The sequence below is a fragment of the Oryctolagus cuniculus genome, chromosome 13 (assembly GCF_964237555.1).
Source record: "Oryctolagus cuniculus chromosome 13, mOryCun1.1, whole genome shotgun sequence".
Lineage (NCBI taxonomy): Eukaryota > Metazoa > Chordata > Mammalia > Lagomorpha > Leporidae > Oryctolagus > Oryctolagus cuniculus.
The window spans coordinates 77,068,047-77,084,413 of NC_091444.1; the positions used below are offsets into that span (position 1 = coordinate 77,068,047).

General features: G+C 39.2%; 1 protein-coding gene and 1 pseudogene across 1 annotated transcript in view; both read left to right on the plus strand.

Moving 5' to 3' along the window:
* The first annotated feature begins 1,576 nt into the window (after nt 1-1,576).
* Nucleotides 1,577-16,367, plus strand: part of FBH1 (F-box DNA helicase 1) — an 81,474-nt gene continuing 66,683 nt past the window's right edge. The window contains exons 1-3 of the mRNA XM_070054990.1: nt 1,577-1,627; nt 4,735-4,839; nt 5,396-5,426. Coding sequence (XP_069911091.1) covers nt 1,577-1,627; nt 4,735-4,839; nt 5,396-5,426 — 187 coding nt within the window. The remainder of the gene's footprint in view (nt 1,628-4,734; nt 4,840-5,395; nt 5,427-16,367) is intronic.
* Nucleotides 9,540-14,011, plus strand: LOC127483592 (synaptojanin-2-binding protein pseudogene; annotated as a pseudogene).

A 16,367-nucleotide genomic window follows, 5' to 3' on the forward strand; every position in this document is an offset into this window, starting at 1 on the left:
TAGCCACAGGTCAAGTTAATACAGTATGGACTATAGATAATAGAGGAGTGTTAAAGTTAACCAAAATTAAAGATATACATTAATCAGTGAAACACACAATATGTGTTTTCTCATAGACCAACCATGGAGCAACAGGAAGATACAGGAAACAACGGGAGAGACCAAACTAAAGATGCCAGCAAGAACCCCAGAAAACACTGCAGAAAAGTAGGGATAAGAACTATAAGACTAATGACTATGTTAATAATAATAATGAGATGATGATAAAATACTCAAAACAGGAGGAGGTGAAAAAAGAAATAATAATACGCTACCCCACCACAGCATACATAGATGAAGGAAAAATTGTGGATAGATGGAGATGTAATTATTATAGAAATACATTATTCCATATGGCCCAAATTTTCTGTGCTAAATATAGGCATTGTAGACATTATGGAGAAATATATGAAGAAGCATGTGAGGAATATTATAAAGCAATAAGACAGCTCCCTCCATTAGCCCATAGATCATTAGAAGACATAAACAACACAAATATAATGGATAATAGCCCATTAAGATGCACTTATACAGAATTATATAGGAATACAACTTCAGCAATAGCAATATATTTAGTTCATGCCAATACTTTGGAAAGTACAGAAATGCATCTTAAAACAATGCAATAAAAAATAATATGACCTACTACACACATGAAAGAGTAGCATCAGATGATATATATTATTGTAAATAATATATATAATATATATCATCATATATCATTGTAATAATATCATATATTAGTGTAATAATCATATATTATTGTAAATATATATCATCTGATATATATTATTGTAAACTATCCACACAACTTAGATTCTTACCCTTATTTTTTGCACCAACACTGCAAAAAAGATCATGTTTAGATCAATGGGGGATAGATAATCTTGCAGAAGTGTTACTACAGTAACACCACCAACAACAGAAACCAAAATCTGGCCTCCCCCACCAACAGGCGATACAGTCTCAGTAAAATCTTTACAACCTAAGGTTAAGATACACACCTATAACCATACAGAAATTTTATTTAAATGTCCTGAATACGTATGGGACAAATTCCCAAGAGATACTTCTAGGAAGAACACCACAATCTGGTGCACATCAGGCTTTCCGAACCTCCCATACTATGGGATGTTCAGAGTATTAAATGCGTCTGAGGAATATAGTGTACTTAACAAGTCATTTCCACCAATAGAAACATGGGCAAATATAATGGCATTAGGTATAAATACATATAAATTCCCGTTAATACTAACAGACCCTATACAACAGCCATACCAGATAAATAGTGCTTACCTACCATGTCCAAGGCTACAGTTTAAATGTCAACATTTTGATATACTCTGTTTTTGCAACAGTAGTAATAAATAGTAGTAAAAGAAACACTCAGGATGAGAATAAATATAAAAATGTTAAAAAAGGATTTACCTGCTTTGAATATTATAACAAAAGTAAAGAAACAATGGATATGAAAACATTCTCAGAAAAATACAAAACATGGTATGAATTCCCAAATAACCTAGCAAAGAAATTCACGATGGAGTTAGGGCTGGATAAGATAACAAACTATGATATAAAGATTTTACAAGTGAATAATTCACATTTTATGAATGAAACATTAGTGAATACCACATGGGAATTTACAGCTTTATTACCATGGAAAAATATGTCCAAACAAATGTGGACAATCACCCAAAACAATGATAATAAACAACAAAAACAACCAGATTAAAAAAGACATGATTATTTTACAATAATTTTAGAAACAACCCCAGAAACACTTACAAAAGCAAGTAGATTAACAAAATTGGTAGACAACCTACATAATCCTAATTTCTCTAATTATCCAGTAGACCCACTCTGTCGACCGAAAAGACCGTCATGGTTCCTATGTGATACATTAATGACAGATAATAATACATTAATTTTTTAAATACCTATGGATGTAGAAGTAACAAATGAAACCATTCAAATACCATATCCAGATAAAGGAAGAAATTAGAAAATAACAAATTCAATTACAGTAGTAAAATTTACAAATTTACAATATTGGAAACACAAGTAATAGCAGTCAGAGAATGTGATCGAATAATAGACAATAAAATAGTGAGATACAAAATAAAGGATGCAGATAAGAGAAGCCTCAAATGGTGGGTGACAGCAGGAATGGATTTTGATAATATACTAAGTATCAAATCCAACACACTAATGTACCATATCATTTTATATGATGTTACCTAAATGGAATGAGTCAGATAAAATAATACAATATGATTTTATAGCACGTGCTCCATCACTAACAAGAACGGTGAGGGCAGATACTGGGATCTGCAAAATCATATATATATATATATATCACCTAAGAACTTTCAAAAATGTAACAATCAGGTGCCATGTATTATAGATAGAGGAGGAATAAATGAAACACACAAATTATATACAGCACATTACATCACTGGGTGGCAATTAATGTATAAGTACCAACACCCATATGAAGTGCTGCCTGCACCATACACCATACCAGATATGAATGCACCAGTACAATTAATAATACAATCCATAATACAAAAAATTAGTGTAACAATAGACATAGCAATCTTTTCAACAGCATTACATAAGCCATGTCCAGAAGCAAATTGGCTTAAACCTATAACATAAGACCAGGAGGGTCAAGAAGGAAGAGAGAACTGTTAGAATGGATAGCAATAGGGGGATTAGCAATAAGAGAAATAGCAAATGCAAAGGCAATAGAAGATCTGGATTATGAATAACAACAATAGAGAAAATCAGAGATAAGGAAATACAGGGACTAAAAGCAATATTAAAATCCCTAACAACTATAAATGAGATTTTACATCATGAACAAATTGTTAGACAACAAATTATAACTAATTTATATAATCAGAATTATATGAAAAAAGATGAAAAGTTACAAAAGAGATTAGATGAGCTATTTAGGGAACATGAGTGCCATCAGATATTAATGTTACAACAACAGGCACTATCAGATATAAAGCAGTTATTGAATACAGGAAAAGGAGAACATACAGATACTTATACAATATTGTTAAATCCTAATGAAAGATCATATTGTAATGAAGTAGAATGTAAAATCTCTATTATTAAATTAATGTATACCCAAACATACACAGGATATAGATCAGGACTCTTGTATAAAAAGATAGGGTAAAATTTCATACAGCCAGTGAGAGGAGGAATAATAATTAATGGAACAAGTATACCCATGGAAGCATTAACCCCTATTGCACCCATGACTTATCTACATAATCATTACCTGAACATACATGATATGCATACATCAAAGGTTATATTTTTAGACCCAGAACCAAGAGTGATATCCATAGGGAATAATATGTTTGCAGTCTGTACTCCAGAACCAGCAAACGTGACATTCCCAGGATGGGAATGCCAGGACAAAAATGGCATAACAATTCCATATTCCAGTTTTCTCAATTTTAAGTCTATTATAATTATTATGATCATGATTTTGAGGATAATAATCCAATTGAGTATACCAATGATACAGAAACCACTACATTAGTTTGGAAAATATATGAAATAACAAAAACCTTAGAACCAGGATGCACATTAATATATACCACACTTGAAGTCACATTGCACACAAAGACCAGAGAGTACACAGAATATGCAAATAACCCTATTATAATAAATCATGTGCTACAGACAGCAGAATTATATGAGGATAAGATAGAAGATAAGATAGACATACAAAGATCAGAAAAATTAGATTTACAAATTAAACATAACATAGAACAGTTAGTAAGGCAGACCACCCTAATAGAGACCTAGAATCATTAAACAAAACCACAGGAATAGTGTCTAACATAGTACATGTATTAGAAACAGATACATTAGCATATAAGCATAATGCAAAGAACACAAGATGCACGAGGGCAGATACAGCGTGGCGTTTACTACATTTTGATGTTGTTTGTCTTCATCTTCCAGACTTCTGGAGCGACATCAAGGAACTCTTCCACTGCGCTGTTATCATAATCATAACGATAGGGCCGGCGCCGCGGATCACTAGGCTAATCCTCCGCCTTGCGGCACCGGCACTCCGGGTTCTAGTCCCGGTCGGGGCTCCGGACTCTGTCCCGGTTGCCCCTCTTCCAGGCCAGCTCTCTGCTGTGGCCAGGGAGTGCAGTGGAGGATGGCCCAGGTGCTTGGGCCCTGCACCCCATGGGAGACCAGGAGAAGCACCTGGCTCCTGCCATCGGATCAGTGCGGTGCGCCGGCCATTGGAGGGTGAACCAACGGCAAAGGAAGACCTTTCTCTCTGTCTCTCTCTCTCTCTGTCCACTCTGCCTGTTAAAAAAAAAAAAAAATCATAGCGATAGTCATAATCAGACTACTGCCTCGCCTGCGAAGGATTATTTCAGGCTTCAGAAAGAACAAGCACTAAAGCTATTGAAGTTTACGGAAAGGGAAGAGAAAAAACGGATAGCAAAAATAAAAAAGGAAGTAGGAAATATAGATTTAAGGTGAGAAGACCGCTACCTGTCAATATTAGATATATTCGATATAGAAATAGCAACAAATTCTGCGGTTTGCCGAAAGGCGGCGATTCGGGAGCCGCCGGGCGGAGGGTGGGCGCGGGGGAAACTGCCGAGGTTTGCTGCAGGCGGCGGCATCCGAGTTGCCCGGAGGTAGTTGGTGGGGTGGTGGTGGCGGCTCGGCTTCGGCGTTCTCACGTCGCCATGTCTCTTTCTGTGTTTCAGCTGTCATGACTGGAGGCGGGGCTCACAGCCTTACCAGGTACCAGCCGAGGCCAGGGCGCGGGGACTGCAAGGCGCAGGCCCCGGTGGGGAAGGGGAAGGGACGGCTGCTCGACCGCAGGCTTCAGAAGTCGCTGCGGGCCCGAAGGCCGACAGGAGCCCCGCGGGTCCCCGGGGAGTGCGGGGCCAGGTGCCTTGTGCGCTCGGCAGCGGGTCTTAGGGACTTACGGCCACGGGGACTCGAGAGAGCTCAGTAGTTTTTGGAGGGGAGGGGTGGGGGAGGTGGGGGTGACTGTCAGCCAGGCATCCCAGGCCCGGTTAATTTGGGTGTGGAGGGATCGCTGGGAGGAGGTGGTGGGCGCCACGGGAGAGCACTGCGTGCTTGCTGGGCACGCGGGGCCCAGAGAGTTGCTGTGCAGGCCCGGGGAGGAGCCGAGCGGCCTACGGTTCCCGCCTCGGTCCTCTGCGACGGACAGCACCTGCCCCCACGGTTGATTTCGGGAGAGGGGAGGGGGTGGTCGTGTTGGCCCAGATAGCTGCCCTGTTAAAATCCTGTTACTCTGCTTTTTTGAAATGCATTTTACTTTCTTTAATAGGAGGTGAAAGTCCTAAACTCAGTACAAGAAGGTATGATTTTACAGATTTTAATAATCATATGTAACTAATGAAATGTAAATAATCTTTGTTGAATGTTCTACTCTGAATTTGACAGATATCGTGTACTTAATTTTCAAAAAATTTATTCAAGGTATAAAAATTTCATATATACAGATTTAGGAATACAGTGATACTTCCCACCCTATCCATTCATGCTGCCTGCATTCCCACCCTCCTCCTCCCTCTCCTATTCCCACTCTTAATTTTTACAAAGATCTGTTTTCAGTAACCTTGTTGTTAACAAGTAGGTGATTCGCGAAATGGTTGTCAGTCTGCCTCTTCTAAAAATCTGTTCTCTTTCCCGTTAGCATAGAATGGTAGACACTTGTGCAATACTGGGGTTAGGATTACAGGTCCTGTTCAGATCAATTAAAAAACTTAGATGCAGTTAAATGTTAACTCTGCCTTAGAATTTTGAAGAAGCCTGGTTAGTCCAAGATTTCCTTATTTGCAGTGGTAACTGGTATCATGTTTAGCAGTGGTCACAGGACCATAGTTTGTAACAAAGACACAAGAAAAATGAGTCATAGCCTAATCTTTGCTGAGCAGAAATATCTCATATACACTGTTACATTAAATACATTTGCGTCTGTTTATGTGGTGCTTGTAATTGATGTTCCTACTTACTGGTTTCCCAGAGTGCTTTTGCCTTTCATATGGTCACATGTAGTTTTGTTCTTTTATTAGAGTTGTTTGTTCTTTATGATAACTCAATACTTTTGAGTTTTTTTAAATAATTTAAGAATTATTTGTTTTGATAGGGGAAAGAGAAGTCAGAAAAGGGAGAGCGAGAAAGAGAGAGAGATTCCATCTTTTGATTTACTTCCCAAATGGCTGCTATGGCTAGGGTTAGGGCAGGCAGGTTGCAGCGGCCAAAGTACTTGGACCATCTTTTGCTCCTTTCTTGGGTATGTTAGCAGGCAGGTGGGTCAGAAGAGGAGCAGCAGACACAAAGTGGTGGCCATATGGAATGTTGTCATTGCAGGTGGCAGCTTAACCCACTACACCACATTGCCTGCTCTATATTTTACTTTTTTCTGCTTTTTTTCCATTTTTTCTTTTCTCCTATTTTTTCCATTTCTGCCATTATTATTCCCTTTCTCTATAGACAGAAGCAAAAGCACATAGAATATCAGGATTTTAATGATTCCTAGAACATAATAAAAACACTCTGTGTTTAGCATCCTAGCAAAGTGGTTGTTCAGGTGGGACATCTGAAACTCAAACAGATTAAAATGATTTATTTGGATAGTGAGTGACAGAAATGAGTTTTGATTACAGTGTCCTGAGTTCTAAGCCTAGTACTCTTCTTTATCATGATGTGGGTGCATGTTTTAATTAGTGAGGGGAAGTGGGCCTTGGGTACCCAGTAAAAGAGGATATGAAAGGAATTTGAAAACTAACCCAATGAAAGAAGATAAAAATGGGACTGACAGGAGCAGGACAAGTTTGAAGAAGGAAAACACTGAGAGGTATAGGAAGAAGAATTTTAGAAGTCAGCTCAGAATACTGGGATTCATGACATTTGTTTAAAGTTTGGATTTAATTTTTATTTACATATTATATTATTTGATATATTTGTCACAATTACTGAGCCATACCCAGTTTCCCCAGTGAGGGAAAACATGTAGTGTTTGTGTCTAGCTTATTTCACTTAATAAGATTACCTTCATTTCCACCCCCTTTTCTGCAGATGTCCGGATTTCATTCTTTTTATGGTTGAATAGTATTCCAATGTGCTTATATACCCATAATTTTGTTATCCAACTTGATTGATTCCGTATCTTGTCTATTGCGAACAGTGCTGCAACAAACATGGTAGAGCAGATAGCTCTTTGGTGCAATGATTTCATTTGTTTTGGAGATATACCTGGTAGTGGCATTCCTGGATAATATGGTAATTCTATTTGTAGATTTTTAAGAAGTCTTCATACTGTTTCCATAGCAGTTTTTCATTCTCACCAACTGTGCATATATAAGTTCATTTTTCTCCATTTCCTCATCAGAATTTCATACTCTCTTTTTAAAAATAGTTTACGAGTGCATTAGATTCTCAGGGCCACAGCATATATTCCTAATAATGGGGTCCTACAGCACAATTCTCATCCATGTTAATGTGATATTATACAAATAGATTAGATTCAATATAGTTCATAGATAGATTTCTAACAATAAAATACATCCCATACTCCTTCATATTCTCTAAATTTTTGAGATTGTATTTTTTTTTTTTGACAGGCAGAGTTAGACAGAGAGAGACAGAGAGAAAGGTCTTCCTTCCATTGGTTCACCCCCCAAATGGCCACTACAGCTGCTGCCCTGCGCCGATCCGAAGCCAGGAGCCAGGTGCTTCCTCCTGGTCTCCCATGCGGGTGCAGGGCCCAAGCACTTGGGCCATCCTCCACTGCACTCTCAGGCCACAGCAGAGAGCTGGCCTGGAAAAGGAGCAACCGGGACAGAATCCGGTGCCCCGACTGGGACTAGAACCCGGTGTGCCGGCGCCGTAGGCGGAGGATTAGCCCTATTGAGCCATGGCACTGGCCCAAGATTGCATATTTTTAATTTACATTATAGTCAATGCTTAATGTGCCACTAAATAGTTCAACAAGTGAAAAGAATATGAAGTAGTTATTGAGTTTCTTGAGTTTCTGATAGTTTCCAGGCATTTATCCTTCAATAACTAGTTTGTGAATATTTTCTACCATTCTGTTAGATGTTTCTTTACTGATTGTGCAGAAGGTTCTAAGTTTGGTGATCTCATATATCCAATTTTGCTTTTGTTGCCTGTGCTTTGGGGTCTTGTCCAAGAAATCCTTGCCCACGTCAATGTCTTGAAGTGTTTCCCCTCTGTTTTCTTCTAACAATTTCATAGTTTCAGGTCTCACATTTAGGCCTTTAATCCATTAATCCTACATACTTATCTCCAGTGTCCCAGCACATTTGTTGAAAAGACTGTCTTTACTCCAACGTATATATTCCTGGTATCTTAGTAAATCATTTGGCTGTATGCATGTGGATTAATTTCTATACTGTTTTTTGTTCTGTTGGTCCATGTGTCAGTTTTTATGCCAGTACCAAGCTATTTTAATTGCTTTAGAGTTTTAATGTGCTTTAAAATGATACTGTGATGTTTTCCAACTTGGTTTTTGTTTGTTTCTTCCCTCAGAATCACTGTGGTTCTTCTGCTACATTTGTGACTCCTTGTGAATTTTGCGGTTTTTTTTTTCTAGTTCTGTAAAGAATGGCACCAGTATTTTGGGAGGGATTGTCTTGAATTTATAGATTGCTCTAAGTATTATGGACATTTTAATGATATTCTAATCCACAAACAAGGATTATTTTCCATATTTTGGTGCTTGATAATTTCTTTCATCAGAGTTTCATAATTTGCATTGTAGAGATCTTTTTTTTCCTTTGTTAAATTTATTCCTAAATATTTAAATTGTTGTAGCTTTGTGAATGTAATTCATTTCTTGATTTCTCTTTCATAAGATCATGGCTAGGGCATTAAAATATTTTTTGTATGTTGATTTTTACATCCTTTGACTTTACTGAATTGATTTATCAGTTCTAACACCTTTTTGGTAGAGTGCTTAGATTTTTTTATGATAAACAGGTTTGATAAAGATAAAAGACATGGCCGGCGCCGCGGCTCACTAGGCTAATCCTCCGCCTAGCGGCGCCGGCACACCGGGTTCTAGTCCCGGTCAGGGCGCCGGATTCTGTCCCGGTTGCCCCTCTTCCAGGCCAGCCCTCTGCTGTGGCCCGGGAGTGCAGTGGAGGATGGCCCAGGTGCTTGGGCCCTGCACCCCATGGGAGACCAGGAAAAGCACCTGGCTCCTGCCTTCAGATCAGCGCGGTGTGCCAGCCGCAGTGCGCCGGCCGCGGCGGCCATTGGAGGGTGAACCAACGGCAAAGGAAGACCTTTCTCTCTGTCTCTCTCTCACTGTCCACTCTGCCTGTCAAAAAAAAAAAATAAATAAATAAATAAATAAATAAATAAATGACATGAATAAAGGAAGAAAGATACAGGGTACCCTGGAAAGCCATATTAGGCAAAAGAGGTCTCTGAAGAGGTCTCCGGTTTTTGGTTTGTTTAAGTAGAGGAATTGATAAACCTTAAGGTTTCTATTGAAAGTTGTCCAGATATTTTTAGACACTTGGAAGGGTCTCTATTATAGTTTTGTAATGTAGTATTGTCTACTTTGACACCTACTTACTGAGAGTAGTGTATAGCCCCTTGAATAAAATGGGACTGCAAGTTGCTGAACTACATAGAACTATGGCCCAATTCAGATATCCCCTCACCTCTACCTCTTTCCTTAAATTTTTGATGTCCTTCCCATATCCATTCAGGGTTAGGATAGTGGTAGGATTGGCTGGCAAATCAGTTCTAGAGCTTCAGTGGGTTGTTGGTTTTGTGTCTTTGTTGGAGGCAGATGCCTGAGACTTCATTTAGCTTGTTTTGTCGAGGGAATAGTGCCTGATCTTGTATCTTTGAGCCCATCCTTAAGATTCTATTCCAATGGAAAATATTCTATTCCTTGTTGGATTAATATGTAAAGGTTTTAGACTGCCTGTGTTTGTCAGTTTCTTGTTACTTTAATTAAAATACTAGAGTGGGGCTAACATAATGGAAAGATGTTTACTTTGGCTTAGTTTTGAGGTTCTCAGTCTAAGACCAGATGCCACCATTACTCTAGTACCTTGAGAGGGTAGTGGATGGTGAAATGGGTGCATAGGGAGAAAGGCATGGCAATGCAGGAATCAGGGAGAGAATAGCTGTATACCATTCAACCCTGTCAGGAGAACTATCTTCAGAGGAGAGGCCCCAGTGACCGCTAGGCTCCTGAGCTAGATCCCATAATTTTATTGTCTCCACTCTTAATATTTTTGACTATTAACATCAATCATGAAATAATAGTTTCTGGGCATAAGCCACAAATACTTGGGTATTTGATACCCAAACTATTATCATTCATTCATTATTTATCATTTATTATCTCAGTGAGGTGAGAGAGGTGGAGGCAGAAATAGGCAATGGAAAGCTTTTCTACAACAAAAGTGAAATTTTAATCATCACAAAACATATGTATGCATAGCTGGCCTTTTACCTATTTTTTGTGGAGAGAATTTACCCCTTTTACTTTTGCTGTAAAGGTTTTGGAACAAACTTGATGTTGCTGACATATTGACTGCTTTGGATGCACAAGACTCCAGTATGGCCAGTGCCACGGCTCAATAGGCTAATCCTCTGCCTGAGGCGCCAGCACACTGGGTTCTAGTCCCGGTCGGGGCACTGGATTCTGTCCCAGTTGCTCCTCTTCCAGTTGCTTGATGTTTCTTTTATTGAGTTATTCATGAATGGGGTTATATTGTATTTATATATTTATAATCACTGTATTAATTATTCTCATTAGTGGTCTGAATATTTTATAGATATGATGAAAATCTCTCTGTGTCTCTCTGTGTGTGTGTGTGTCTCTCTCTCTCTCTGTCTAATTCTGCCTGTCCAAAAAAAAAAAAATCTTAGGAGAAGATGAAGCTCTAGAATCAACTTTGGATCCTGAGGTATTGTCTCTTGTTAGAATTTTTAAATATAAGTGTTACATGGTGTTAAAAGTAGAAAAAAGAGAGCCCCAGCTGAGCTGAATAGGAGCGGTAAAACATGAACGGAAGAGTGGATTATTTAATCACCAAGGAAGAAACCATTCTTACCAGAGGACCCTCAGGGCTGGGCTTCAACATCGTCGGTGGGACAGATCAACAGTATGTCTCCAATGACAGTGGGATCTCTGTCAGCCGCATCAAAGAGAATGGGGCTGCAGCCCTGGATGGGCGGCTCCAGGAGGATGATAAGATCCTCTCGGTAAATGGCCAGGACCTAAAGAACCTCCTGCATCAGGATGCTGTAGATCTCTTTCGTAACACAGGCTATGCTGTGTCCCTGAGAGTACAGCACAGGTTACAGGTGCAGAATGGACCTCTTGCACATCGAGGTGAAGGGGAGCCAAGTGGCATTCCCATGGCTGTGGTTCTGGTGCCAGTGTTTGCCCTCACCATGGTGGCAGCCTGGGCTTTCATGAGATACCGGCAACAGCTATGAAAAGTTTGCTTTCCTCCAGTGCTCCCATTGAAAATACATTTCTCTAGCCCTCTTCCACTACCATTCTACCATATCTTTCTCTACATAGCCAACACATGATTTAAAGTGACCAATGCCCACCTATAACTTTGCTGTTCAAAATCGCCAAATCTTCATATTTTAATGGGAGAGTAAAGATATTTTTTGAAGGAAAGCTGAAGAAAATATTGCTTAGAGCAAAAGAAGAGATACATATTTCACTAGGTCTTCTGATAGAAATGTCAGCTGCCACCCAAAGAGAGAAAGGTCCTGACTTCCTATCACCATGGGTGATACTTTATTTCTAAGCTGGCATGCCTCAACATCCAGCTGTATGATATGAGAAGAAGAAAGGAATTTTCTTTATAATGATCTTCCTAGGGAAATTTTTGTGGCCTTTATTTCATTTCTAACTACATACCTGTGTGCCGATATTAGACAAAGAAGAGTGAAAAGAGCATTTTTACTTTTTTTTACAAGATAAATACATAGATAAAGTACACATACATACACATGTATGATAGTGTAGTAGTAATGCCTTATGAAGAACTGAAGAGGTGAGGTAGTTGCTCTGGTTTCAAGGTTTCTGATCTAAGGCATGACCTTAATTGAAGAATTTAAAGAGATATTTGTAAGCATGTATAGTATGAACCAGAGAGTGAGCCTTAAAAGAGAATGCCCAGTCTAGGGCACTAAAATACTCAATCAACCAATTAAAGTTCTTGGAAGGACAAAATTTTTTCTCCTAATAGCTGTGGTGAAACTGAGGCAAATTTCCATAATCCAGTTCTCAATCTTTAAAAAATAAAAATAAAAAAACCTTTCAGGTATAAAGATAAATACAGTAGTAAAGATAAATACGGAACCTTCGGGCTTCACTTTTGACATTTGTGGTACCTCACAGGGCTGTGAAAGTGTCAGCTGAAATGATTGTGGTCAGGGCTGTGGCAGTAGGGCCAAAGCAACCCAGCAAGAAAACTCTCGAAGGACAAAAGACAGTGCTTCCCAGGGTAGCACCTGAACTCTCTCAAGCTGTTTACCAGCTTTTTAAATTTCTAGTACTAGGCAAAATTTGAGAGAAGGAACTGCATCTCAGCCAGGATGGGCATGAAATCAATTGTTTCTGATTGAGCTACACTGGAAGGGCCTTACTGCTAAGCTTTAGTTCTAAACACTGGTGATGGCCTTTCATTAATAAACTGTTTCTCAGGAAAAGGAAAGGAAAGTTTTCTGTTGTTTTAGGGTGTAGAGAAATTTGGTGGGTATTTCATGGGGAAACCCCAGAAGGAGGATATGGATGCTAGAGAATACCAAAAATGTGATGTCCTTAAAACTGTGTTGGTTTTAAAGCATGGAGGATTAATAACCACGGTTAATGTTTTGGCTTTAAAAAATAATTTTAATTGTCTATATACTGGCCAGACTGTAAGCCCTATATCATTCTGATTGCAACATTTTGAGGACTTTACCGCAGTCTGGCAATTATTTACCAAATATTGACTCAACATCAGCATTGCCAAATACTTTTGCAAAGAAGTAAAATGTATAGCCTCCATTCTGAAGAGCTTTTTGGTTCTGGTTGGGAAGAGGATACTTAAAATAGAATTAGCAACATAGGTAGAACAGTATATATAAGTTAGTTTCAAATTTATATCAAAGATAGCAAAAGAAAAAAGTTACTGAGAAATGGGGCACTTGGCAATGTCCCATAGAGAAGGAACAAGTTAAGGTGACCCTTGGGGTCACAGTTTAAGAAAATTCATAGTTAATTCATAAAAACTTAAAAGTATATCATTAAGTTAACAATTGTAATTAGTAATGAAAACTGATACCATGCACAAATTGATGCAGCAGCAAAGAAGATATGCAGGTGACCATCTCTTTTTTTTTTTTTAAGGAATTCAGAAAAAGAAAACTGTCTCATAATGGAATCAGGCTACCTTGGAAAGGGCAAGGTTTTAATATTAAAAGGTCCAGTAAGACCTTGTTCTGTATCAACTGTTGATATAGAGAGAAACTTTGTGGGGAGCAACTCGGACTAGACTGTTACTGGAATTAAGACTTATTCTATGCATCTGCTTTCCCACAATATGGCGCTGAGAAGGGAGTAACAACTTCTACGCAGCTGCCTCTCGCCAACTTGAGTGATGACCTGCAGGAGCTGATCCTGCTCCTGATTGGAGGAGAGCAGCGTACTCGGCGTGTGGGTAGCAGAGTTGGGATTGGTGGAAGAGGACTATAAAGGAGGAGAGAGACAACGTGCACCAGGAACACCTGAATAACACCTGAGCAGCCCCCGAGAGAGCCGGCCGGCAGTGTGCCGCTCCCCCGCGGAAGTGGGGAAAGTGGCAGGGGGAACCGCCCTTCCATGGAGGTGGAAGGGTCAGTAGCCAACCCGGGAAGAACCAGCAGCAAACCCGGGGAGGGCCGAGCAGACCAAAGAACAACGCAGGGTCCTGTGTCGTTCCTCCGCAAAGAGGGGGAGCGACAAAACTTGTTTTAAACAATCCTGTCATGTGTACCCTTTGAGCTGAGCTGTTCAGCCCCCCTAAGACTTACTTAGACAAGTGGACTCATCTAGATTCCAGAGAGAAACACTGACAGTATTCGAGTTCTCACCTCTGCCAGCCCCACTGTGGAGGTATTAACTCTAGGTCCTCCCTGTTTCTGAAGGCACATGTAGCAGCATCCACAAAGGGCATGCTTACCTCCCAGAAGTCACCTCAGGACTTGGACAGTAACTCCTGGGAGGACCTTGAGACACACAGACTGAAGCAAATGACAAGCAGGAAAGAGAGCTATTTAGTTTTTTTTATTGGTATATGTAAATTTAGAATACACCTATTCCATCATTAGTAGAGGCTTTGCTTTGGCTGATAATGGATTCTGATGCACTTTGATGATTTAGGTTTTCTTGGAAATTAAAGAAAGACCAAAATATTAATGATTTAGGCAAATATACTATTCAATTTATTCTTCTGATTTTGTGAAAACAAATTATTATCATAGATGAGGTATTAGAATCTATTACAGGTTGTAACAAAAAAACCTCATGTTCTTTAAAGATATATCTAATTAGGTTATATCTAGTGTTCCTACCAGCTAAATTATTATGTTCAACATTTTGAAAATTGAATGGAAATATTTTTAAGACATGATACTAAAAACATTTCTCTGTATTTATCATTTTGTGTTATGTATATATAATTCTAATAAGATATTGTTTGTTCAAAAAAAAAGTAGAAAAAAGAATGCTTTTTTTGCTTTGAAAAATTATTTGAGAGGCAGAGGAACAGAAGATACAGACCCACAGACAGAGCTGCTTTGTGCTAGTTCTCTGTCCTAATGCCTGCAATTGCTGGAGCAGTGCCAGGCCAAAGCCAGAGCCAGGAAACAGAAACTCACTCCAGGTCTTCCTCAGGGATGCAGGGATCCATCACCTGCTGCCTCCCTCAGTCTGCATTAGCAGGAAGGTGTAAACAGGATCCAGAGCCCAGGATGGAAACTAAGGTCTCTCCTTGTGAATGTAGGTGACCTCCTTGGTATCTGAGCTGCTGGGCAAATGCCCATGAAGGAGTTGGTTTGGCTTTCTTCCTTCTGTGTTCAGCCTATACCAATTACCTCCATACATTTTCATCTTATAATCTGTAATTTGTTGTGCTGTATGTATTATATTGTTACATTTGTGTTGTTCTACAAATGTGTATGATGCATCTATATGACACCAGTTATCAGAATGAAAAAAAAGTAATGCCTAGATAACACAGGAAATCAGTTTGGGTTCTTAAATTCACTGTATCTTTTTTTTTTTTTTTGACAGAGTAAGACAGAGAGAGAGAGACAGAGAGAAAGGTCTTCCTTCCATTGGTTCACCCCCCAAATGGCCTCTATGGCTGGCGCCCTGTGCCAATCCAAAGCCAGGAGCGAGGTGCTTCTCCTGGTCTCCCATGCGGGTGCAGGGCCCAAGCACTTGGGCCATCCTCCACTGCACTCCTGGGCCACAGCAGAGAGCTAGACTGCAAGAGGAGCAACTGGGACAGAATCCGGTGCCCCATCTGGGACTAGAACCCGGGGTGCTGGTGCTGCAGGCAGATGATTAGCCTAGTGAGCCGCGGCGCCAGCCTCAGTGTATCTTTCTAAAAAATAAAGGAGTATTCCAACTGAACCTATACCAAATGTATTATTCTTGTATCTATGGATGACTAGTCATACTAGTGATATTTAAAGAGAAACCATGGGGCTGTCCTAATTGTTTTGTTTTATAATTTTGATCTTGAAATGAACTGCCTGAAATTTCACAGCATTGTTACTATATTGGATTGTTACTAAATTGGATTGCCAATTATTGATATGCAAGAAACCTTTCCAGACAAAGTGCCCCATGGGGAATATTGATATATGGGACTATAAGTGCTAGTTTGGCTCTGTGATGTTTTAACAAATAGAAACCATTCTGAAAATAATTGAGTACTTATTTGGTTTTTTATGTAATAGCAACATAATTTTAAAATAATGATGATTTTTGTTTGATGACAACTGTACAGTAAGATAGAGCAAGGCTCAGCTCGTTGGCTATCTGGGTCTTTTGTGGTTTCATGTAAATTTTATGATTGTGTTTTGTAATGAATATTATTAGTATTTTGATAGAATATATGATATAAATGGGAGTTGAATCTTACAACTTTTTTCTGCATCTTTTGTGGTGCTCATATTGGTTTTGTTTTACATGATGTTCATTTGATTTACCTCATGTTTAATTTGAAAATATTGAACCATCCTGGCACCCC